General features: G+C 36.0%; 1 protein-coding gene across 1 annotated transcript; it reads left to right on the top strand.

Annotated features, from left to right (window-relative positions):
- LOC127843539 (NSFL1 cofactor p47-like) lies at window positions 1-26,824 on the top strand. Its single transcript, XM_052373231.1, has 10 exons — window positions 1-155; window positions 6,854-7,098; window positions 9,225-9,320; window positions 13,016-13,084; window positions 18,787-18,931; window positions 20,040-20,149; window positions 20,358-20,495; window positions 20,847-20,975; window positions 23,376-23,435; window positions 25,007-26,824. The coding sequence occupies exons 1-10, from the start codon at window positions 54-56 to the stop codon at window positions 25,137-25,139; spliced, it is 1,227 nt and encodes a 408-aa protein (XP_052229191.1). The 5' UTR covers window positions 1-53; the 3' UTR covers window positions 25,140-26,824.
- Window positions 26,825-27,184: the final 360 nt, after the last annotated feature.

Genomic DNA, 27,184 nt, shown 5'->3' with positions numbered 1-27,184 from the left:
GTACGTCAATGTACGGCTTGTAACGGCAGTTATTGTAAACGATTCCGTACAAGATGGCTGCCAAACAGGGCATGATTGACAGTTTTGTCAAAATAACTGGCGCAGATGAAAATAGAGCCAAATTTTACCTAGAGTCTTCTGCTTGGAATTTAGAGGTATTTATATGTTAGCACATGCACTTTTGATAACTCATTAGAATTTAGATGCTGCACAAATTTATCCACCGGTGTACAACTTAGTCTCAAGCCAGTCAAGGGAGTGGGTGGGGTATAAAGTTGTTGTTTTTATTCGGCGTAGCTGTATTTAACTTTTAAGCCAGCTTTTCACCTTACCCGCATACATGCCATACGTCCCGATCTCGGCGGGACAGTCCCGCTTTTGGGCCCTTTGTCCCGCCGTCCCGATATGAGATGATTTGTCCCGACATTCGTAAAAAACAATGAAAGGTCTATAGTTTCCCAATAAAATTCGCTATTCAAGCTCTGTTTCGCTAACACTTAACCCCGCTAATCCCTTTATTGCCCCCAATTAACAATCCGATTCTACTTATCGTGTGTACCAGTGTTGTTTATGACACCTTATCAGCGATTTATCGGCTAATTATTGATTTCATCAGGCATTCACACCATGGTGGTCTTCAAGATAGTGGTCGCTTATTGCTATCATAGTTGTATTATAATGAAATAAATGTTGAAAATGTGTTTATGTTTGTATTTGTTTGAAACGGTTTACAAAACAATTGTTTTGTAAAATTAACTCTACATCATTAATGAGTCTTTTACATTCAATGTTTAGTTCATAAATAGCGGGATAATCCGAATGTGCAATATACCAAAATCGCAACAAACAGTCCATAAGTGATACCCATCCTGTCTAGTGTAATTGGGTGTAATTGTAATAAAAACAACGAGGTGCTATGCATGACAGTTTGACCCTACTCCAATTAAGCTAAAAACCACGAGGTGCTATGCATGACAGTTTGACCCTACTCCAATTAAGCCTCGACAATTGACAAGTAACAAATTGCGCATGGATACATGCTTAAAAAAACATTGCAACAAACAGTAAAAGTGGAACCCATCTTGTCTTGTGTTATTGTAATAAAAACAATGTGTTGTTATTCATGACAGTTTGACACTACCCCAATACAGCGCCTGACAAGTCACAATTCAGTTTAATCTGTGTATATAAGAAGACAACAAAATATGATTATTAACATTATAGAAAAATAATTCGAGTAAAGCATCCATAGACTTCTTTTGTCCTTTTGTTTTGTTGGTGTAAAAACGGTTGAGGCGTTGTTGAGAGTTAAAATGAACACAAAGACGGTTTGCTTCCACCAAAAACCTACCTCTGAAATGTGTACGGCCGCGCATTCCGTGTGTAACTGATGTTACTGTTCGGTAGATAGTTTACTGTTACCCGTACTTTCAGTGTACTGGATAGCCTCCCCTGCGTTAATGTTTGCCATTGAAATTAATATAATGAGTATTGTTGTCGTAATGTTCTAGATTTTGTACTCTAAAAAGATGAATATTATCCGCGTTGTTTGCTATTGTCTTATTTTATAAAACTGTTATTGTTATGTTTTAGATTCCATGCTTCATATGAGATGTTTTATGTCTTGAATAAAAGTATCAAGAGTATTGTTAGTAGTGCTGCAACAATACGCCAAAAACCGTATTGCAATATATTGTCAGTTCAAAAACCCGTATTGCAATATATCGCAATATATTGCTAACTTGTACCAAAATTATAACTTGCCAATTACCCAATAATCCCATAAATTCCAATTTTAAAGCAAATTCTGGTAAATATTTACTATAAATGTGCTCAAGAATAATAAGAAACACAAACATTCGCAAATTTTCTTAAGTATCAAATACATTTTTGCAATTGTTACTATTTAAAGATGTGATGAAATAACGTCCAACCGGGGCGTTTTTCCCACTGAACACGCGTAATTCAGCTGACGTGATGTTCCCGTTTTTATACAACACAACATACACCCATACTTTCCATGCGACGTTCTACATGTCTGTATAATTTTCGCGCGCTTTTTATTGAGACAAAGGATAAAGCACTTTTTATTTGACGCTATAATTTTTTATTGTCGCGTTAGCATTCAAATTTGGAAGCGTGTTTCCGAAATTCGGATTACAAATAATGCTCTAATCAGAATCGAACGAAACATTTACAGCTGTGCGCAATTAATTCAACGATAATCTGTTCAAAAGCATCAAATGAATGCTCCCATGTAACAACGCTACTCCGTATAATACACTTTTTAGAATGCTTTTTTTACGTAAAAAATAATTTACACTGCTTTGTTTTGTTTACCTTTTTATCATTATTTCGGATGGCTTTTCTGGACGAAATGTGAATGAATTTTTGTAAAATTTTCGTACCGGTATGATGAAAATCATATCGCAATACAATATGCGGATTGCGTATTGCGATATATACCGATATACCAGTATATTGTTGCAGCCCTAATTGTAAGTACTATACTGACTACAGTAAAGGTGGAATGATAGATCGTTTTAGGTGTCCCGCTTTTGGGTCAAATGTCCCGACAATATTTTATGGAATGTCCCGCTTTGGACCTAAAAATTTATGGCATGTATGCTTACCCGACCTTTGTAAGTGTCCAATAAAATTCAAATAAAATTTCCCTGGGCTAGGTACGAATGAATACACTTCATTTATTCCATTGGCTGATTTGAGTATACCACCAGAACATTGAAAACATATCCGCGTCATTGTAACACTGTTTTACTGCATGAAACAATTTAATCTCTGATGAAAAGGCTTTATAGATAGAACAGTTTTACACTCAATTCTCGACATCAATACAGTTTGTGCGTGCACCTTTTATTTTCAGAGAATTACCAGCGCAAAAGCGTTTATACTTAAAGGCTATGTTCTCATATTTAGTACTTACTTCCATATTCCTGTTAACATGTTGACATGTAAAAGTATAAAGAGCAGTGGAAGCGAGGCCTCACTTTAATGCATTGCATTTCAACCCACGAGGTATCGGGTCAATTCACGGCCAGTGTGTGAATGCCAGAGTTTATATACAGGTCATCATCGGAGTTCGCGGCCAGTAAAATAATCGTTATATAATAAAGACGCTATCCATGAACTAGGTGACCTGGAATTTTCTTTAGACCAGAAATATGTTAAATGAAGATATTCAGCAAAATAATTATGGGGATCCAGACATAAGCCCCCCAGGACAAAACCCCCCCAATGAAAAAATGAACATTTGGACAATTGCCCCCCTGTAGAAATGACAGGTAGAATATAAGCCCCCCAGTGCTTATTTTGCATCTGGACATTTGCCCCCCAGTGCTTATTTTAGAAGTGGACATTTGCCCCCCAGTGCCTAATTCTAAATGACATTACTCGATTGAGCAGATAATCATGTCCAGTTATCACCACCTTTTAATCCTTTTTATTGATTAAATACAGAAGCCTTTAATTTTCATTAACAAGTATATTTTCAAAGCCACATGTCACACCTTTAACAAGCTGATAATCCTTTTGATTGATTAATTAAAAAACAATTCAAATTCTTTAAGATGTTTGTTTTACCTAAGATTAGGCAATTGAAGTGAGTTTCTGGACCTTTTTTATTTCGAATTATAATGATCCAAGTTTCTATGATTATATATTTAGGAGATATGAAATAATACTGAATCCAAATACAGAGATATACTAATCTAATGGAAACAACATATGATATTAGCACTGGGGGGCTAATGTCCACTTCTAAAATAAGCATTGGGGGGCAAATATCCAGATGCAAAATAAGCACTGGGGGGCTTATATCCTACCCGTCATTTCTACTGGGGGGCAATTGTCCAAATGTTCATTTTTTCATTGGGGGGGGTTTGTCCTGGGGGGCTTATGTCCTACAATCTAATTATGGTATGTCAATAATAGATTTTTAATGTGTTTTCAACAATACAATGATAAATATTATTTTTGATTAATTTAACAATAATTATTCCACCATATTGACTAATGTATTAAGCATGAGCGCAATGATTCTCGATACTGTTCATAATCGAATCAAATAGCAATGCCCGACAAACCACTATAACAGGTTTGTTCGAAGAACGCGCCTATAAATACGGATACTTCGCGTGTGTCGGGTTGACTCATATGTTTTAATTTCACTTTCATTCTTCTTTTGGTTTTCTGTTTTGTATCTATAAGTTTATGACCAGCAATATGTAATAATGTAAAATAAAACTCCGCGTAACATCCCGTACTGCGTGTGATGCAGCTAAGAACTGCACAGAAAAAGACATTCGCTATCCATGATCTCATTCATTAAACTATCAACGCCGTATATCTTTTTAAAAGATATTTCTTGTTTGTATTCTCCAATTACCTTTAGTCGAGTGTTAACCCTTTCCCACTCAGTGGCAAAGTGAAAATGGCTATCTGCAAACAGAATCAGTGCGCTTCACTAAACAGACGTTGTTCGAGACATATTGATAAAAATAATGAATAAACTTAATAAAACATGTTAAATTTACCTGAACGGCAACATACGGACGTTATCCTTTGCAGTTCGCATGCACCCTTATAAATACGACAATGTTTCAACACACTATTCTTGTTGACATTTTTATGTTGAAATTTGAAACAGTTTTTCTGTGTCGAATATTCAATATCGTTATCGACTTTAATAGGCTCCATCACATAACACGACGTGCAAAATATTGGTGCACTGTGACCTAACCAATATTGGGTAAATTTTCCAATATGGCAGATACAGCGTACGAAAGAAAAACTAAGTCAATAAAAAGCAATTATTTCTTGATTTAATGGTGCCATCTGGATGAGTTTGTGGTTTAGACAGGTAAACATTAATAAGTTCTTGCAGTTTCAGTGTTCCTTAACTCTTGCATGGTTGATAACATTTTGCACCCATGGACAAGAGAGAGCGCATTGCAACTCTCAGCTTTATCTGAGAGTTGAATTATTGCAACTAGCGCAGTGGTCTGTAATTTATGTGCAAGTTTAATGAAGAGTACCGAAAAAAATGCACGGAATGGGCATGAATTTGGATTATTTCAGTTGAAGTAAGATTTTAAAATGCAATTAAACTTTTTTTTGTTATTTCAGTAGTTTCTGTACAGGGCCCTCAATCTTTCAAATCTGCGGCGAATTACGGTCGCAGTCCCCCACCTGAAAAGTATACTTTTTCCCCTTTTGGGGTGAAAAATTCCCCCAGAAAATTTTTTTTTTTTTTTTTTTTTAGAAAAATGTGTTTCATGATTATTATATCTCAATTCTATTTCAATTAAATCTTGTCAAACATACTAAATTATGAAAAAAGAAATTGATATAGTGCAAACATGTACAAATGTAATAATAGAGAGAGTAAGTAAAATAATCCCCCCAAAAGGAAAACGCCACGAAAATTCTCCCTCAAGAGGGTAGCGACCTGCTTCCCCTAAAATGGATTTAAGGGCCCTGCTGTAATTATTTTCAAGCGTAGTAATGTTAGTAAAACAAAATACTCTGAGCGCATGCTTGAGAGGTCATCACGAGAGCCGCGTTCTTAATGTAAACAAAGTGATGGAAACTAGGTCATGCTCGAAGTAAAGGGAATTGTACGATATGTTTAAATTTAAGAACTCATTTATCAGAGCTTGATAACTAACTTATACAGATTGGTGTTCACAGGGAACCCTGCCTATTAAAATTAGAGCAAAATCATGGGAAAAACTGGTGTCCCTCACCAAAATTTTGGGGTCTTGGATTCCCTGGACACTGTTAGTGTTGAGGCCTGTTTATGCGTCAGTCTCAGTGTTTTTTCCATAACTTTGGCTGATAATTGGCTCCCATTGGATTGAGAAAAATCGCCTTGTTTGACTGAAATCACAGATGCTTGATGGCAATTACTCAATGATCGACTATCCGTTGTGACTTAATTTTAGTGACCCGTTGTTTATTATAACACACTAAATCAATAAAAATCAGCATTTATACCAAATATCAGTGAACATATAACTGTTTTCAAGGTTAAGGGAGTTATTATGAAAAACTTTCAATGTGACTACTTGGTGTACTCCAAGACTATTTCAAACATGTAGTTCAATGCTTCGTCTAATCAATGCATAAGAAAACGTAAACCATTGTCTGCTCTGGAGTTTCTATAAAATTGTAATTTTAATTGAACAATGTAAATGAGCATCTGAAATGCGCCTGGTAAAGCGATACAACTCTTAAACATTATGCAAACATTACCTCTAAGAGTTGTCTTTCTTATGCCAATGGATCATACTGCCAGTTAGTCTGACCAACATTAAATGGAAAGTGCCATGCATAATAAAAACAAATTGACATGTAAGATGGACCGGAAGATTCAAGACGAATTTCACATTGCAGCGACACTATGATAGACAGATACAGAGGAAACAGTGTAGTAAACCGTTCATAAACCAGCTGAAAGAGAAGAGTACAGATAATAATAAGCGATTTTATGGCAGATCCATTTACTGAATGGTGTACTCCCTTATTAAGCGAAAAATTACCAGTTTTAAATCTAGTTGCCTGTTACATAATGCATTTATTGTAACATGTAAATTTTATCTAGCCCAACCATATACATAAATGAATTTCTACTAAAATTATAGTTCCATTTCACAGTCGTGCTCTTGTTTAACATTAAGATTGCATTTGTTAAACTGGGCCTTTCAGACTTAGTTTTATTTTCACTTTAACTTTCTTACAGAGCTAACAGAATAATGTCGATCCAAGTTAAGTAAATAAAATTAAATATATAATGAAATATATTAAAATGTAGTGCACCTGGTTTATCTTTTAGATGGCAATGGCAAGTTTTTATGAGGGTGATCCAGATGATGATGATGATCTTGTGGCTGTAGGACAGTCTATCAATGCACACACAGGACAGTCCATCAGTCCACACAGAGGGCAGTCCATAAGTCCACTCATAGGGCAGTCCATCAGTCCACACACAGGACAGTCTGGTACCCCAGCTAGCAGTCAGGGTAGGCAGGACACATCTAAAGGGGGCACAAAGCGTAGCAGCAACACAGGGAACTCAAGGTATAGCTTATTGAGTAATCATTCAATATTTTGTGTTACCTTTAATAGAGCTTGAATTAAAAAATGACATTAAACAGCAGCTTGCCAAAAGAAAGAAAATTTGGATGGAGCATATAAACCCTTTACATGTTTACAGATTACCGACCATATTATATACATGACTACAATCAGAATTGAGCCTTAGTTTGTGAAAATCTGGCTCATTGAATGTGCATAAAGTGCCTTTTTGCCTTAAAAAAAATCATTTCAATCAAAGTGGAAAAGGTTGTTCATGATAAGCCTGTGCAGACTGCACAGGCTTATCTGGGACAACACTTAAAGCACATGCAATAAGCCTGGTTTTCCAAAATCACCACTCAATGCATACCATTCTTAATAGTTGTGTTATATAGAGAATACTATGTTAGTGTGATTGTGTACTTAAGTTTATTCCACGAGTGAAGAAAGGTTTACATGGCGAGGCTTGCCGAGCCTTGTAAGCCTTTCTGAGATGAGTTGGATAAATTTAAGTACATAATCACACTAACATAGTATTCTATTTATCCTACAATATATTTTTTATTTAATTTATTCCTGATGCAAGTAAAATAGTAGTTTCAAATTGATAAAATAAAAGCAAAAAAACACATTAAGTTTACTGAGTCTAACATTGCGTAGTAATATTAATTGTGATCTTTCCCGTTTACGGAACTCGAAATAGTCCTTAAGAATTCCACGCAAAAGAAGAGAAACGAGACAAAATATCGCTTTACACCGCGATTCAATTTTAATCAGCATTCCAAATGTAACACACTCAAGTAGAACACAGACGGTTGTGTTCAAACTACAATTCTTGTTTAACTACTGTAAAATACCAAAAACAAACATAACTGCCATTTGAAATTTACAAAATGTGTAGACACCTGCGTGAAGCATGATTCAGCATTTATCCCCGCCGATATTGTTAATTTTAGTCTATAAACAACTCTTCTTTTTACACACTTTTAACTTACTGACATACAAAGTAAAACATCTACTGGTTATTGTTCTACTCACCGAAGTTGTGTAAAAACCATGTTTATTTTCGTAAAGTTTAATTTGCTTCCATGATGAGTTAAAATTCTGAACACATTTCTTGATCGCAATCCATCTTTTCCATTTTAAAGCACTGGATGTAAGCAGGCAATTCTTTGTGGATAGACATTTTTTTTAATCGACTGACAAAGGAACGACTTATTCATCAAAGAAATTATCCTTTTAATTCAATGTAGATTTCCTTCAAAAAGTTAAAGAACAATTCACTGACACTTTTCTTAAATTTAATCCATCAATTGTTCAACAAAACATCGCGTTATTCGAGTACATTCGACATTTTAACGAAATCGAAAATGGAGTCTCACCAGTTTCATTCCAGTTTTATATCCCAACACTGTTATTCACATTCATAATAAAAATGATAATAATCCATCGTAAACACACACAATAATAGTTTGATACTTAAAAAATATTTAATTGTTAAATAAAAACCCTCCAAGTCCGAATTTATGTTGTGCTTAAATCCAAAGCATCTAGCTAGTTTTATCATTTAAATTATGTCACACGAGATACGTCGTAAATTGCGTAATCAATTGAATGAAAATAAAAGTACGGAAAGCTGGTTCTTCATAAATTTTAGTGAAGAACCAAAATAGTATTATAGTAAGAACTCAAAACCTGTGCCCATCTATAATTTAGTATAAAAGTAAGATATATATTATAGACATTAATACACGGCTGAGCCGGGTGGGGCAGTGATAATCGGCCCCAGGTTGCAAACCAGAGTTATGCCCCCTGCGGGCTGATTATCACTGCTCAGCCCATCTCAGCCGTGTATTATCCTCTAAATAATCCATTGTAAACACACACACTCGTTAACTCGTTAAACGACTGCGTACCCAATGACCTGAATGACGCAATCAGGGGTGAAAGGCCAAAAAAAGTAGTCCCTATGTACATGTTCTAAAACTAACCGTGGAGAAAACCGTATCTAAAAATAACCGTGGAGAAAACCTTATCTTTTCTTTATGAGTTGTATTTGTTCTATAAAATCATTTAGCTGTAGGATAAAAATAAGTATTATCTGATAATGCACTTGCACTGTGTGCCAGGTTTGCCACCATTGGTTCCATGAATGCAGGAGTGGATGAAGATGAGTCCAGTGAGGAGGAGGGCCAGGCGTTCTACGCAGGAGGTTCTGAACATAGGTTGGTACCTATTTTTATTGAAACAATGAATACATACATGTATATGTGTACGATGTTTTCAGGAAAAACAGCACCTGTACAATTGGCATCCTGTTTTTATGCATTCCTGGACAATTGGCTGCCCATAAATTTGTTGACCGGGACATTTGGCACCCGATTTAATTTTAAATCCTTACAATTTGCACTTTATATAAGGTGAACATTACAGCCTGAAGCACCTTGTTGGACATATAAGTTTAGAGCGCTAATTGGTTTGGTAAAAGAGATCATTAATAAATCTCGTATGTCATACAAACTGTGTTTTCAAACTAATTAAAGTGTGGATTGATTAAAAATTATTAAATGTTTCTTCGCCTTTAATCAAATGCTATTTGTCTGGTTCAACAATTTAAGTGGATGCTGATTGTCCTAGTCGACAAATTTACCAGGTGCCAGTTGTCTGAGAATGCACAAAAATGCAGAGTGCCGATTGTCCGGATTCCATTTGTCCTTCAATCGTCTACCTTGTATTGTCTCCATAAGTAATTACAAAATGCAAGTAGTTTATGCTTTTAAGTTAGCATGCATTATGGAATTAAATTGAGCTGAAATTAAAGTAAGTTCTTTTCGTCCTGGAACGAGCAATTTGTGTATAATTTCTCTAAAAGTATCAAATGTGTTTAAAGTTTTTTTGTTATGTCCCCCACCACTTAAGTGGGGGACATATTGTTTTTGCCCTGTCTGTTGATTTGTGTGTTTGTTTGTGTGTTTGTTTGTTTGCCCCAACTTTAACATTTGCACTAACATTTGCAATATTCAAGATAGCAACTTGATATTTGGCATGCATGTGTATCTCATGGATCTGCACATTTTGAGTGGTGAAAGGTCAAGGTCATCCTTCAAGGTCAAAGGTCAAATATATGGGTCAAAATAGCTCATTTAATGAATACTTTGCAATATTGAAGATAGCAACTTGATATTTGACACGCATGTGCATCTCATGGAGCTGCACATTTTGAGTGGTGAAAGGTCAAGGTCATCCTTCAAGGTCAAAGGTCAAATATATAGCTTCAAAGCAGGGCAAAAGGGGACATAGTGTTTCTGACAAACACATATCTTGTTGTTTTTTTTTATTAAATCACAACAAGTCTGTCTGTCTGTCTGTCTGTCTGTCTGTCTGTCTGTCTGTCTCTGTCTGTGTGTCTGTCTCTGTGTGTCTGTCTGTGTGTCTGTCTGTTGTCTGTCTGTCTGACTGTCTGTGTGTCTGTCGGTCTGTGTGTCTGTCGGTCTGTGTGTCTGTGTGTCTGTCTGTCTGTCTGTCTGTCTGTCTGTCTGTCATAGCAACTTGAGATTTACCATGCATGTGTATCTCATGGAGCTGCTCATTTTGAATGGTTAAAAGTCAAGGTCATCTTTCAAGGTCAAAGGTCAAATATCATTGTATTTTTATGCCCCTGGATCGAATTATCGGGGGTATACTGTGAAACCATTTATTTTCGACAGCACAAAATTTCGTCATTTTTATAAAAATGACGATTTTGTCAGCACTTAAATTCGCCGATTACTGATTTTGATTTTTTTTTCAAAATGCGTCAGTCAATATCCGATTTGTGTGTAATACATATTCGCGATCAATCGCAGTTCAAAAAATCGCGGTACGAATGCGGGAACACACTTGAGAATCACTGCAGGAGGTGGGGCCTGTTTGTCACATGCCAATTAACTAGTCTTTTGTTATCAAGGGACAGTAATGTACCCTCTTAATGTATGCCATTCACACGTTCATTGTTATGATTAGCGGACAAGTGGGATCGAATAACCGTTAACGAGTGTTTGTAACAACGAAACCAATTGCCAATTAGTCTTATTCTATCAAATAGCAAATCAAACTAGTCATGTTTGTTTATTTTCTTGGGTATGTGTTCTAGTTGGTATGATTTTTATTAAAATGCTGTCAATACCGTTTAAAAACTGTTTGTGTTATACGACAGAGGTTCCAGATTGTTAAGTGTTTTTTTTACAAATAAAATGCTTTTTTATTCTGATATCAACATGAAAATTATAAACTCTGTTTGTGTGTTTGTTCTTAAAAAGTAAACTACCGGTATATAAATCAATAATGTCAATAATTTAAAAATAAATAAATTGATACATATAAAATAGTAATAAGTGTGGTTAAACGCAAACAATCAAACAACAAACAGCAACTAAAATATTCTTTATTAATTTGTGATAAATACGCATGTTGATCACACATCGTTATCTTTTCATTTGGTTTATTGTCTTTCATCGGCATTTGCTGCGTGATGGCTAATATGCAACACCCCTGAAAAACACAATGCACCTAATGGGTAATAAAGTTATAAACAATTAGCGCTAATTCATTACCATTCTACATAAACAAAGTCAACGCATTCGATACAGCTGTACTGCACACGCGTTTTAAAGAAGTGTAACGTGTCAGTTAAGTACCTTGTGTAATCAACATCCCTTTGTGTCAAAACCGGATTAATCTTGATTACGAAACAGCAGTGAATGTGTGCATGGATTATGTTGGAATTTAATGCCTCATGTCTACAGTAAAGTTTTAAAATATTGTTCAACTTAGTGTTTGTTTTTGTTCAAACATAGAGCATGATTGTTCGTTAGGATCTTAAATTCGCGGATCGGTCGACTGACGAAATTTATGAAAATTAATGCCTGACGATTAATAATGGTTTCACAGTATTGTTTTTGGCCTGTCTGTCATTTTGTCTGTCATTCTGTCCCAAAACTTTAACCTTGGTTTAAGTTTTGCAATAACAAGGTTAATGTTTTGCAATAACTTTTTCATTCTTGAAGATAGCAACTTGATATTTGGCATGCATGTTTATCTCATGGAGCTGCACATTTTGATTGGTGAAAGGTCAAGGTCATTCTTCAAGGTCAAAGGTCAAATATATGGCTTCAAAGCGGCGCAGTAGAGGGCATTGTGTTTCTGACAAACACATCTCTTGTTCTTTCCTAAAACTTTAACCTTTGTTAAAGTTTTATCATAACTTTTTTAATATTGAACACAGCAACTTCTTATTTGGCATGCATGTGTATCTTGTGGAGCTGCACATTTTGAGTGGTGAAAGGTCAAGGTCATTCTTCAAGGTCAAAGGTCAAAAATTATAAAAAAAATCATTTCTCCATTCAATCTCTTACTTACTTCTTGTGGAGCTGCACATTTTGAATGGTGAAAGGTCAAAGTCAAGGTCATCCTTCAAGGTCAAAGGTAAAAAAAAAATCAAAGAGGCGCATTAAGGGTCATTGTGTTTCTGACAAACACATCTCTTGTTACTTTTAAAGAAATAGTTTAACTGATTTCTTAGTATTATGAGTGGATAAGTAAACTGAATTGTTTAAATGTCATTAACATTTGTGGAAGTGCCACTAAAGATGTCCAGGTAACTGTCACAATTGTCAGGTTCAAAACTAACTTAAATGAAGCTTTAAAAGATGAGCAAATTTTGTAATTTGGACACTTGTCACACATGTCTGATAGGAAATTGTGGTGGTGTTACACATCATAATAAGGTGGTAGTTCAATATGTTTTAGATACCAAACCATTTAATGTTGTTGTAACTATTCTTTGATGTGCTATTTGTGACACTCAATTTTAATTTACCAAAGTGTTTGTATGTTCATTTGTTTTGTCTTTGTCATGAATTTTCTGTTTATGTTATTTCAGTGGACAGCAAGTTTTGGGACCTAAGAAAAAGAAACATGTTGTCGAAGATTTGTTTAAATCAGCTAGAGAGTAAGTATGGTAAGCTTAGCTTTTTTTCTGAGCAAGGTTTTTTTTGGGGGAGCATATAGTCGCCGCTTCGTCTGTCCGTGTGTCCTTCCGTCCGTGCACAATTTTTGTCCGGGCTATTTCTCAGCAACTAATGACCGGAATTCAATGAAACTTTATGGGAAGCTTCACTACCAAGAGATGTGCATATTATCAGCTGTTTCTGGTCGGATGATTTTTAGCTCATCTATTTAAAAAAAAAAGAGCTATTGTCATCACCTTGGCGTTGGCGTCCGGTTAAGTTTTGAGTTTAGGTCCATTTTTCTCATAAAGTTTCAATGCTATTGCATTCAAACTTGGTACACTTACTTACTATCATGAGGGGACTTGGCAGGCAAAGTTAGATAACTCTGGCGTGCATTTTGACAGAATTATGTGCCCTTTTAATACTTAGAAAATTGAAAATTTTGGTTAAGTTTTGTGTTTAGGTCCATTTTTAGCTCATCTATATTTGAAAAAAAAAAAATGTGCTATTGTCATCACCTTGGCGTCGGCGTCGGCGTTGGCGTCCGGTTAAGTTTTGCGTTTAGGTCCACTTTTCTCAGAAAGTATCAATGCTATTGCATTCAAACTTGGTACACTTACTTACTATCATGAGGCAACTGGGCAGGCAAAGTCACATAACTCTGGCGTGCATTTTGACAGAATTATGTGCCCTTTTTATACTTAGAAAATTGAAAATTTTGGTTAAGTTTTGCGTTTAGGTCCACTTTTCTCAGAAAGTATCAATGCTATTGCATTCAAACTTGGTACACTTACTTACTATCATCAGGGGACTGGGCAGGCAAAGTTAGATAACTCTGGTGTGCATTTTGACAGAATTATGTGCCCTTTTTATACTTAGAAAATTGAAAATTTTGGTTAAGTTTTGTGTTTAGGTCTACTTTATTCCTACAGTATCAAAGCTATTGCTTTCATACTTGCAACACTTACTAACTATCATAAGGTGACTGTGCAGGCAAAGTTATGTAACTCTGACTGGCATTTTGACGGAATAATGGGCCCTTTATACTTAGAAAATTGAAAATTTGGTTAAGTTTTGTGTTTGGTCCACTTTACCCCTAAAGTATCATAGATATTGCTTTCATACTTGGAACACTCGCAAACTATCATAAGGGGACAGTAAAGGACAAGTTGCATAACTCTGGTTGTCATTTTTACGGAATTATGGCCCTTTTTTGACTAAGTAACTTTGAATATATGGTTAAATTTTGTGTTTAGATCCACTTTACTTCTAGAGTATCAAGGCTATTGCTCTCAAACTTCAAATACTTTCATGCTATCATGAGGGTACTGTACCTTGCAAGTTGAATTTTACCTTGACCTTTGAATGACCTTGACTCTCAAGGTCAAATTATTAAATTTTGCTAAAATTGCCATAACTTCTTTATTTATGGTTAGATTTGATTGATACTTTGATAAAACAACTCTTACCTTACATACCACAATAGACTCCACCCAAATCATCCTCCAAGCCCCCCCCCCCCCCCCCCCGAATCTCCCTCCCCCATTTTTTTTTTCTTAAAGATCATCTTATAAATGACCACCACACCCTAACACTATACCCCCCTTAAAGAATCCCCCCCCCAAAAAAATGCATTTTTATTTGCATTTTTGAAAGAAAATGTAATAAATGACCACACCCCCACACTATACACCCCCCACTCCACCCCTCCTTCCTTTGTGATTGAAATTGAGATAGGTCCCTTCACCTTTAAAAAGAAAAATAGATGAGCGGTCTGCACCCGCAAGGCAGTGCTCTTGTTCACAGAGTTATGGCCCTTTGAAATTTTTCATTAACTGTACATATAGTGTAATTCTTGTCCCCCCAACTACTGACTGGAATTCAATGAAGCTTTATGGGAAGCTTAACTACCTTGAGGAGATGTGCATGTTATTTGTGGGTTCTGGTAAGATGATTTATTAAAAGAGTTATGGCCCTTTGAAATTTTTAAGTTGCTTAACCATCCATTGTATTATTTTGTACTAAGTTATGCCCCTCAAGATGTTTCCTTTTATCTGAATATATAGTGCAATATTGTGACAAAAAACCTTTGGGGAGCATCATCTGTCTCCGATGGTTTCTTGTCTTTATTATCCCCCGCCAGAGGCGGAGGGATATTGTTTTGGCGTTGTCCGTCCGTCCGGCTGTCCATCCGTCCGTCCGGCACCTTTGTGTCCGGAGCCATATCTTGGAAGTGCTTTGGCGGATTTCATTGAAACTTCGTTTGAGTATATATACAGTCAAAACTGACCTAACGGCCACCTGAATTTACCGGTCACCTGCAGACAACGGTCACTCTGGAATCCCCCCGACGAAAAACACTCTATATTACACCTGAATTTAACGGCCACCTGTCCATAACGGCCAACGGCCACTATATTCAACTCCGAAATTCATGTTTGAACTGAAATCAACGGTCACGCGTCAATCGTCTCGAGTCGCGAAAATTAAAAACACTGCACATGCTGTGTCCGTCTATTTTGCGGTTAAAGCGTTTGATAGCGGTAATTGCCTTTGATATTATAAAAGCGACCCGCTGCGAGTAAACAAATAATAAGGTGTTGAGAGGGTTTGTTTTCCCGGGATAATTGTGGGGGTTTCTTCAACAGAAAATATGTCAGAGTTTTTGACACGTTTAAAGTAATAATCGCTAATTAAATGACCGCTAATTAGTACATTTTACTTACAATATTGAGTATCGATTTAAAAGTAAAATTTTCGGATCATTCTTTAAAAGAGCTTTCTAGCGTTCACAACACTTTTGAAAGCAATCGGAATAATAAATCACGGAATAACAATGAGTGGTGGACGTAAGTTCCTCACATTAGAGGAGCGAGTCAAGTGTTTGAAACTGTTTCAACTTGGAAAAAGTTCGCGTGTTATAGCAAGTGAGCTCTGTGTTGGACGTACGCAAGTGCAGAGTGTGCTAAAGCATAAGCGAGAAATTATGTAGGAGTATGAATCGAATGCAAATGTGAGTTTGAAGCGTTGTCTTTTGTATGAGATTGTTGAATTAAAATGCTTTTTGTGTGATGTTTGCGTACGAATAAATTTTAACAAACTTTTTGCGTCTTTTTCTTATTAGAACGGTACAATATCTCCGTACTGTCGATTTATGAATGCGAATCCGCTTTTTAGACTTGTACGGGCGTGACGTCAACGGCACGTGGCAAGTTTTATTTATTGAATAATCAAGATGCATGAGTAAACAATTATACTAGCGTTGATAAAGTCATTGCTTTAGTTTAATAACAATATGAAATTAAATCAATCTATAAGATATTATTCTGTATTTTGTCAATGTACGTAAATTCTGTTATTTTGCTTAGTTAACGGCAATGAGCATTTGTTTAACACCGTATGCAAACGACTTGGCGGGGTAACGACGTAGCAATACTACCAACTGACAAACCATCTTAAAATTGTGATCCGAATTCAACGGTCACCTGTGGACAACGGTCACTTTGGTCATTTCCCTTGACTGACCGCTGAATTCAGGTTTGACTGTATGCATAAGAGGATGATGCACGCCAAATGGCATTGTACACCATCTGTTAAAAACAGAGTTATGGCCCTTTGTATCTTGAAAAAATGCTTTTTACTATAGGCACAATTGTGTCCGGAGCCATATCTTGGAAGTGCTTTGGCAGATTTCATTGAAACTTGGTATGAGTATATATATGCATAAGAGGATGATGCACGCCAAATGGCATTGTACACCATCTGTTAAAAACAGACTTATGGCCCTTTGTATCTTGAAAAAATGCTTTTTACTATAGGCACTTTTGTGTCCGGAGCCATATCTTGAAAGTACTTTGGCCGATTTCATTGAAACTTGGTATGAGTATATATATATATGCATAAGAGGATGATGCACGCCAAATGGCATTGTATAACATCTGTTTAAAACAGAGTTATGGCCCTTTGTATCTTGAAAAAATGCTTTTTACTATAGGCACTTTTGTGTCCGGAGCCATATCTTGGAAGTGCTATGGCGGATTTCATTGAAACTTGGTATGAGTACATATCCCCCGCCAGAGGCGGAGGGATATTGTTTTGGTGTTGTCCGGCTGTCTGTCCGGCTGTCCGTCCGTCACTTTTGTGTCCGGAGCCATATCTTGGAAGTGCTTTGGCGTATTACATTGAAACTTCGTATGAGTATAAATATGCATAAGAGGATGATTCACGCCAAATGGCATTGTACACCATCTGTTAAAACCAGAGTTATGGCCCTTTGTATCTTGCAAAAATGCTTTTTACTATAGGCACTTTTTTGTCCGGAGCCATATCTTGGAAGTGCTTTGGCGGATTTAATTGAAACTTGGTATGAGTTTCTATCCCCCGCCAGAGGCCAGAGGCCGAGGGATATTGTTTTGGCTTTGTCCGGCTGTCCGTCCGTCCATCACTTTTGTGTCCGGAGCATCTGTCCGATTTGCACCCATCCTCAAACAAAGCATATGTTGCGGGGGATATCAATTCTACGAATTTGCTTGTTAGATTTACTATGAAAACCTTTTCTCTGTTTTCTGTATAACAGCCATTCCTGTTCATATAAGCACACATACATTTGACAAAAAACTTCTTCAATGCTCATTGGTGGCAGTTGACAAATCATTAAAGGCAATGTTTCTAAATTGTTATTTATAAGCAAGGGATGTCTAGAATACTGCTAATGTGATGGAATTTTTATTTGAAATTTGATTGTTACAAAATACTTTTATAGCTGACAACAATTTACATTATGATTCTGGTGTTTGGTATTTATGGTATTCTTACACCTTCCCATTCTAATTGTACAATCTTCTTCAAAGAAAGCAGCTCTAATTGTACAATCTTCTTCAAAGAAATCAACTTACAGCAGTCATACTGAATGTCTGTCAGTGTGTGTCTGTCAAGCTATCCACATGTCCCTCCAATAATTCATGTTTCAGCCATAACTTTAACATACACATGTGTTGATGGCTTTGATTGAAAGTAACTTGTCACAAAAGTAAGCCATCATAAGAGGACACTTGTGTCTAAGTAACACCTGTCTGCCTACCTTTAAAGTAATGGTCTCACTTGTTTGTCCAATGTTCTCATCATACAACCTGAACAAATCTGTCTCCTCCAGAACTTTGCTATTTATTGAGGGATTCTAAAATAACTTGGCCTGAATGTTAACCATTATAAGTAGACTTGTGGGGTGTTATATCCATCTATCTAACACAAAGGACAAGTTTGCACTTAGCAGTCAAAGGTCAGTTTGACCTGTTTTAGTCATTACTTTGCCATATATTATTAACCTGGCACAAATTTAAACCCCAAAACCATCATTAGACACATTAGACAATGTTTCACATGTTTACCCTTAAAGCAGCAATGTTTCTTTTAGATAGTCAGCATCCTTCAAAAATGATATATATATATATATATTTATATATTTGTAGGTCAGTTAATAATTGAATTACTATGGTCCTCATATTTAAAGGGTTTAGTTTTGATTCAAGTTTTTAGTCCTTATATTCAGGTGAAAGAGAATGCAGACACTTAAACCTGTTAATGTTTATACAGATGTCTTTCAGTTTGTAGTGTATGACAAAGTATTTTACTCATTCAGTAGTGAGTATTGTATTACTGTTGGTGGCAATGTATTGTGCTCAGTAAGTATATGGTATTTCAGACACGGAGCGGAGGAGGTTGGCCAGGAGGCGCCCCAACCCCGTGCTGGGCCCGCTTTCAAGGGCTCTGGCTACAGATTGGGTGATACAGAGGGAGCATCCTCAGAACGCATACATGGGGAACCTGTCATGTTTCACAAGAAACAGGTTGATGTGCTATATCACAATCTTGTAACTTTGTTTACTGATCATAGCTGTGGAAATATGATTTACCTGTTATCATTGATTTTGAATGTTATACATTATTGGTTTGAGCTTCAAATGTTTTCAACTAAATCAATGAATTAAAGTATTTTTGATGGCCCCACTTGGTATTTTTCTTCAAAATGTACTGTTGTGTAGGTCATATCACTAAGGCCCGATTGCTCAAATTTTTAACGGAGAGTTAAGTTAACAGTCTTCTAATTTCAGACCCTAATAATATTAATTTAAAAATTATGTCATTATCAAACATACATCAATTATAAGAGAATCAAGATTATTTAAAATGAACTCATATATTTGAGGGTTAACAATTAAGTCCCATAATAACTTTGATCCAATAAATTATTGTCTGTTTGCTGAATTGGAATTTTAAGTTCTAATAAACCAGGCCCTGATGTTAAATCAAACTTAATCCTTGTTGTGGATTAACCAAGAAGTAAACTTTTTCACATCCTAACCAGGAGATTTTGTTCCCAGTTTCAGGTGGACTGCATAAATAGCCATACAATAGTGTGCTGGTGTTTGCAGGTGGCCTGTGTATATAGCCCTATAATAGTGTGCTGGTGTTTGCAGATGGCCCTATAATAGTGTGCTGGTTTTGCAGATGGACTGTGCCTATGACCCGATTATAGTTTGCTTGTGTTTGCAGGTGGACTGTGTTAATAGCCCTATAACAGTGTGCTGGTGTTTGCAGGTGGATTGTGTATATGGTCCTATAATAGTGTGCTGGTGTTAGCAGGTGGACTGTGTATATGGCCCTATAATAGTGTGCTGGTGTTTGCAGGTGGACTGTTTATATGAACCTATAAAAGTGTGCTGGTGTTTGCAGGTGGACTGTGTATATGGCCCTATAATAGTGTGCTGGTGTTTGCAGGTGGACTGTGTATATGAACCCATAAAAGTGTGCTGGTGTTTGCAGGTGGACTGTGTATATAGCCTATAATGATGTGTTGGTGTCTGCAGGTGGACTGTGTATCAAGCCTTTAATGATGTGTTGGTGTTTTCAGGTGGACTGTGTATAAAGCCTATAATGGTGTGTTGGTGTTTGCAGATTGACTGTGTGTTGAAGCTGTGGAAGGACGGGTTCAGTGTGGATGATGGACCTCTCAGAGACTTCCATGACCCAGCCAACAAGGAATTTCTGGCTGCCATATCAAATGGGTCTGTGTGCAAGTATCATCTGTTTTGTCTGATCACAATGAACTGCTGTTATTACCTGTAGATTAATATCTTCAACTATACATCTAAGCAATTATTTATCAGAAATAATTTTTTCAGAGCTTGAAATCATTCATAAACAATGTGTTTGTTTAGTGGTTACTTCTTCAGTTCTTACTGTCCAGACTTAGGCAGTGCGTGTGTGTTGCAGGGAGGTTCCCCAGGAGCTGATCCGTGCAGCCAGGGGGGGCGAGGTGAACCTGAACATGGAGGACCACAGGCAGGAACAGTATGTGAAACCCAAGGTGCCACTCAGAGCATTCACGGGCGAGGGACACACTCTCGGCAGGTAAGCAGCACAGCTCTCAAATCTCACACCTAGTATCAGGCAATTCTTGCAGATATGTAGACTAAGCACACATGTGCTGTTCTAGAGGAGTTCATTTTTACTTTTGAATAATATTGAACATTGATTTCCATATATTGAAATAATTTGAAATGTATAGATTATGGTAAGGGATAAGTCTTACATGTACAAGTTTGTTAGCTTAAGTCTGTTCTTAAATGTTTAAGTTCATCCTGACAATTTGTTGGATATTAATGGGCATAAAATATTGTGTATCTTGAAATACAATTAAAATGTTAAACATTGCTTAAAGTGTCCTTGCTTAAAGCACCAGTCTTGCATGTGCATTACCAGCCCTGCCCCAAACCTGGTAAGCCCAGTGAGGTCCAGCCCTGCTGCAGTCAGTGGACACACCTCCAGTCTGACTGTGGATGAATCCAGACCATCCACAACCATACAGATCAGATTAATGGACGGAACCAGGTTATTGCTTAGACTTACATTTAAATCAATTGTGTAATATATAACAAGATACTTCTAGCATATTAACAGAACAGAACAAATATTTTATTCACTTAAGCATATAACAGCTCATCGTGAGTAGTACAAAACATTCATACATTCATACATGCGTGAAAAAATACCGTAAATAAAGATAATAATAAATTACTCGTGAGAGTGTTGTGTGTTTATGTACACACTGAATTGAGCATTCATACTCAACTATATATATAAGCAAAAAAAAATACAAACTGAGGAAACAGCAAAAAAAAAAATCACATTTCATAATCATTAACAATCCAGTCAAATTGTTCAGCTGTATTCAAAATAAGTTTTGCTGAATAAGTTGGAAAATATTTTATTTGCAACATTTTATAACCGCCTAAACCTTAAAAATGTCAATTTATTCAAACAGGCAGAAGATTGTTTGGTAGGGTAGTTTCTCAGGAATGGCTTTAGGGAAATCACTTTAATGTATAACGTGTATCACCCATATTGAAATGACCTTATGTGCCAAGTTTGAAATGTGTCATAATTATGGGCCTTTTAACACTGTTAGCTTTATATACGGGTAATAGGTCATCAAACTAAGATATTGTCATCCATCTTCAAATGCAGATACCTTGAACTAAGACTCTTGCTAACACCCCCATGACAATTTATTCACTTGAATTTCAAGATAATTAAATTTCATCCATGAGTAGCTAGTATCTAAGCCTAGATTTAGATTGTATGCGGGTTGGGTGAGCTCCATCACATGGTAGTAATGAGTAGTAGTATACAGTAAATATAGAAAAAATGTTTTTAATATTGATTCAGGTCAATAACTTAAGATTTTTTCCTGTTTCAATGAAATTGATATGTAAATAAGTTATATCTTTACCTAAATAGGGTTTTATGTGACATACATGATGTTAATTTCAAAGTTGCTGTTAGAAAATTAAAGAAGAAGAATTCTGTCAAAAACACTCAAAAACAAATCAAGCTATTGTCTACCAACTAAAACATAGATGTGTTCCATCAAAACAAGCTATTGTCTACCAACTAAAACATAGATGTGTTCCATCAAAACTTCATTTGAAATTGCAGCTGGGGTAGGACAAAGTGAGCATTTCTAATGAAATTTGAGATAGAGATTGGTCATGGGATGGGTGTGATCAAGGTTAAAGGCACTGTTACTAAATGTATACAAATTGTCTCAGGTTATGATCTGGAGAACAATTTATGATTCATGCATATGTAAACTGTACACAACTTATGTTTGTACATGAGGCACATGGGCTCAAGTTCCACGGTCAAGGTTAATGTGAGTAAATACAGAAGAATACGTTTTGCTCAAAATCAAGGCTTATGTGTCTAGTAGTATAGTTTTTAAATTAGAAATACACTAAATTACTTGATAAGTAAAATAACTTTCCTGCTTTGCAAACAGTGTTGTTAAGCATAAAAGGCAGAAACTCTGACAACAACAAGAAAGCCAAGCGCACTGTCCTGCAACAGCTCATGTTAAGTTGGGAAGGGTATGGTCTATTGTGGGAATGGGTCATTATGAGTGGAACATTTACTGGACAGGTTTTATTCAGAGAAAAAACCTGCTCCCTTATTTTCATTTTTCGTAGCAATACGCGCTAGCAATGAGTTGTTTGTACCACCTGATCAGCTATTAAAAATTATTTACTTTGTCAGGCTCTATGCTATGTCTATGTTAGTTGATAGAAAACCATTAATTGTAACTGTTTTGTGGCTTATAAAAAAGCTGACTGCTTTTGTGTTTAATGTATCAAAGTTACTAATGTCTTGTGTATTAAACAAACTGTTATGAAGAAAAGCCTGTGCAAAAAATTGGACAAAATAAGTTACTAAGTTCAATACTGACAAATGCGCTTTTATCATTTACAGAAATTTAACTCCATTCGTGTTCCCATTTTCAGAAATGTATTTGTTTTTTCCGTCACTACAATTGAGCATACACATGTATGCTTACACATTGAGTTATCTGCTTACGCATGTTACCTACATTTTGATTGCACATCAATACCATGGAATCTTAAAGTAGGTAGAAAAAAAATATCACACAATTCACTTTACTGTATACCTTGGCAAAATTGTGAAAATTTGTGTTTAAGACGTGCGTGAACACATTTATTATTAATACTGAAATTGACAGAATTTGATTAAAAAATTGTGCTTGTGTGGATAATTCATTATAGACTGAATTAAATATTCTTTAAGGTTTCACACCACAACATGAAATCTTATTGTCCTGACAGTTATCACTTAATGCCTGGACATTTGCCGGAAAAAGTATTACATGAAATCAAATGTTTTTGTCACTTTTGTTTTTTATGAAAGTGCTAATTAACTTTTTCCTTTTGTTTTCAGATTAGTTCAGAAGTTCAATCTAACTCACAAAGTCAGTGATATTCGACGACATATTATCTCGTATCCTTGGTATTTAATCACATGAAGATTTGTTAACTTGGTAGAACAATTTTACAAATCAAAGCAGTGTTTGACACAATAATTTTTTCTGCAAAATGACTGGTAGAAATGGCTCAGGGACACCTAATTTTAATGCAGTCTCAGCCAAACATGGCCGGGCTGACGGTCATGTCCTGTAAAATTTTGTAAGGTCCGGCCTGTTGGTCAAATATACAGGACCGATTGTCTGGTAAAAAAAAAAGAGAACCAATTATTTGGTTTGTATAAGTTTGTTAACAACTCTGAAAGTTTTCTGAGGTACAAAAATAGCGATAGCGTCTTTATACACATGCTTTTCCGTACTAACGCTCTTTCTTCTGACAGAATTTTCCGAGGGTCCAATTTTTATGCATCTTACGAATGCGGGTCAGGACGGTTGAATCCACGACGGCCTAGTCACTTTTAAAACAAGATAATCATAAACCTGATTATTAAAATTTAAATGATACAGATATCAATTTGTGTGGTTGCAATAGCAATAGTAATGTATAATAATGATCATTGTCATTTGAACCGTTATTATCTTGGCTGTCAATGTCCATGCGTGAAAAAGGCTGGTTGTCGTTTACTGAGGCCGTTGTCGGTTTTGGCTGTATTGACCAGACTCATATCTGTCATGTGTGCTTAGCGTAGCGTAGGTAAACAAGTATCAGCTACTTGGTTGGAAAATGTTCTTAAGATATTACAAATGAGCGATTCCCGTTTATATTACCTGTTAACATTCTTTAAACATTAAAAAAAAATATGTTTTAACTTAACAAGACTAGTACCATGTATGGCGTGTATTATTATTTAACATCAGATACAAATGGGCGACCTTGAAATTAATAGCTTTTTAATCATTTATCATTTTATATCATAAACACCTTGATCCCAGCAATGATACCAAGTTATTTTACTATTATATTTTGTCGCCAGTAGGTCCTGTAAAAAAAAAGGAGGTCGTGTATTTCTAACCATTTAACAGGACCTACTGTCCTGTAAAAATTTGCCTAGTTTGGATTTGACTGTTAATGTATTATAATTTTATTGGCTGACCTATGAATCCTCCTAATGTGGTTTTCATCATGATAAATAATAGTACTTTATCATCCATATGACATAAAATTTTCTTAAGCTAACTTAAAAATTGCCAACTTTATGCAGTGTATATATGATGATATTGAATAGTCTGTGACGTTAATGTTGCAAAAATAAGAATTGCAGCCATGTGGATCAAAGTTTGTTCACCTTAATCAAATACAGTGTTGAAATTGCTGTAAATTTCTTTGAAAGATTTGAAAGAACTTTACACAAATGTAGAATTACTTGAGCAAATGGCTCAATTCAAGATCATTGATCGCAATTGAAGGTTGAGAAACAGTACTAATCTTTAAATATATTGTCCTTATTTTTTACCAAGCAGACTGTGGTAGTATTCATCACCTTCAGTAATAACCCTATCTCTCTTATTTTGATTTTCAATTAGGCAAATGGATTAAACTTACCTGTGTGGTGAGTTTTGTAGGGTATTTCCTTAACCCTGGTGTCAGATCCAGACCCGAGTATCATGCTACAAACTTCATCTTACAGACAACATTCCCTAATAGAGAGCTCACAAATGAATCAGAGACAATAGAGACAGCCAAACTTCAGAATGCTGTTGTAGTGCAGAGGATGAAATGAGCATCAGTGGACCATATGATGGACTGCTAGAACCAATGTTCAATCTAGTTTGAATATTGGGTACTTTATTTATTTAAGTGAATTAGCTGACCAGGTACCCCAGTAGAAATGGGAGACATATATGCTTCCAGTACAAAACAGGTTGTTTGACTTGTACAGGTGTGAATGAACAAACCAGCGTCTAATACCTACTGAGTTATCAAAAACTTGCGTTACTTTGTCTTTACTGCATAAGAATTACTGTCAGCAGGTTTGTTCGAGAATTATGCATGTCTAAAATCATCTCAGTTTTACCTGTGTTACATGACTTTTAGTATGCAGTATCATCATTGACTGCATTGTCTTTGTTTAATAGCCTTACCACTGCCACGAGGACTGTATATATGTCGGGTTGGCTGTTGTAATGTTATTGTTACAAATCAAATTTATGCAAAGTTAAAAGGAATTTTTCACAGATTGTCAAAATGCCCATTATCCAACTTTTTAAAGCAAGAAATGTCTTGATGTATATAATTGTTCAGATGGCTGAGTTGTTTAGGTATTAGCATTTAATACCACACTGGTTTGAACCCAGCTTGTGCTTAGATTTTTAGCTCACCTGTGCAGCATGTCGTCTTTTGTCCGTCGTCAGTTGTGCATTGTGCAGCGTCATCATTTGCCTTGTTAACACTAGAGGCCACATTTTTTGTCCGATCTTCATGTAATTTGGCCAGAAGATGTGTCGCAGTGATATCTTGGAAGAGTTCAAAAATGGTGCTGGTTAGTTGAAAAAATGGCCGCCAGGGGCGGGGCATTTTTCCTTATATGGCTATATAGGGCTGTAGTAAAACCTTGTTTACACTATAAAAGTCACATTTATACTCCAATCTTCATGAAACTTGGTTAGAAGATTTGTTTTAGGGATATCTTGATTAGTGAAAATGGTTCTTGTCTGTTGAAAAACAATGCTGCTAGGGGGGGGGGGGGTCATTTTTCCTTATATGGCTTTAGATAAATCTTGTTAACACTCTGGAGGACACACTTATTGTCCAATGGTCATGAAACTTGCTCAGAAGATTTGTTCCATCTTAGATGAGTTCATAAATGGTTCTGGTTGGTTGAAAAACATGGCTGCCAGGGGGTGGGACATTTTTCCTAATATGGCTATATAGTAGAAACCTGTAACACTCTCTATCTCATATTTATAGTCCAATCTTCATGAAACTTAGTGAGAACATTTATTTTAATGATATCTGGGATAAGATCCAAAATGGTGTCGATCTTTTGAAAAACATGGCTGCCAAGGGGCGGGTAATTTATCCTTATTTGGCTATAGTAAAACCTTGTTAGCACTCTAAAAGTTACATTTATAATTCACTCTCCAGGAAACTTGGTCAGAATATTTGTTTTTATTATATCTTGGGCTGCAAAGAACAGGTAATTTTGTTTGAAACTCAGGTGAGCGACTTTGGGTGTTTCAGCCCTCTTGTTTCTATTTTTTCCTAGATTATGTTTTTGACATTACTATGAAGCTTTACAGTTCAATAGTTAAAATTTAGTAATTTAAGGCAATTTCCGACACTCTTTAAATGCCCCAATCTTTGAACAAGTCCTTTCAACCAAATAATTAATATTGTAGATTGCATTGTGTTCTGCTTTCTCAAGTTAAATTCGTCAGTTCTGCAATAAATGCAGTTAAGAAGAAAGTGAATGTTGTTAAATATGGATTTTAATGCCAGATCCTTTGTTTCAGAATGTTAGTATTGAATCTTGCAAAGTTGCTGGCCAGGACCCGTATTCACCTAACAAATCTTAGACTAGGTCTAAACATAAAGAGTATTCTTTAAATTGAAATGTTCATTTTTTGTCTGAATTTTGTACATCTTTACATTTACCACCTCAATGAACATAGTTCTTTGTGGGAGCAGTGATCTAATGGTAGGACGCTGGCATAAGGATCGGGAGGTCCCGGGTTCGAATTCCCGAACTGACCACTGGAATTTCCTTGAGCAAGAAATTTATCCCACATCTGCTTCTCTCCTCCCAGGTGTATAAATGGGTACCTG

This window comes from Dreissena polymorpha, chromosome 1 (assembly GCF_020536995.1).
Source record: "Dreissena polymorpha isolate Duluth1 chromosome 1, UMN_Dpol_1.0, whole genome shotgun sequence".
NCBI lineage: Eukaryota > Metazoa > Mollusca > Bivalvia > Myida > Dreissenidae > Dreissena > Dreissena polymorpha.
Note: the sequence above shows the minus strand (reverse complement) of the source record. Positions and strands in the feature narration are given on the sequence as shown.

Coding starts and splice junctions, on each gene's coding strand:
- LOC127843539 (XM_052373231.1), top strand. CDS start 54: ATGGCTGCCAAACAGGGCATGATTGACAGTTTTGTCAAAATAACTGGC. Junction 13,085..18,786: donor TTGTTTAAATCAGCTAGAGA/GTAAGTATGGTA, acceptor ATGGTATTTCAG/ACACGGAGCGGAGGAGGTTG. Junction 20,496..20,846: donor GAGGGACACACTCTCGGCAG/GTAAGCAGCACA, acceptor GTGCATTACCAG/CCCTGCCCCAAACCTGGTAA.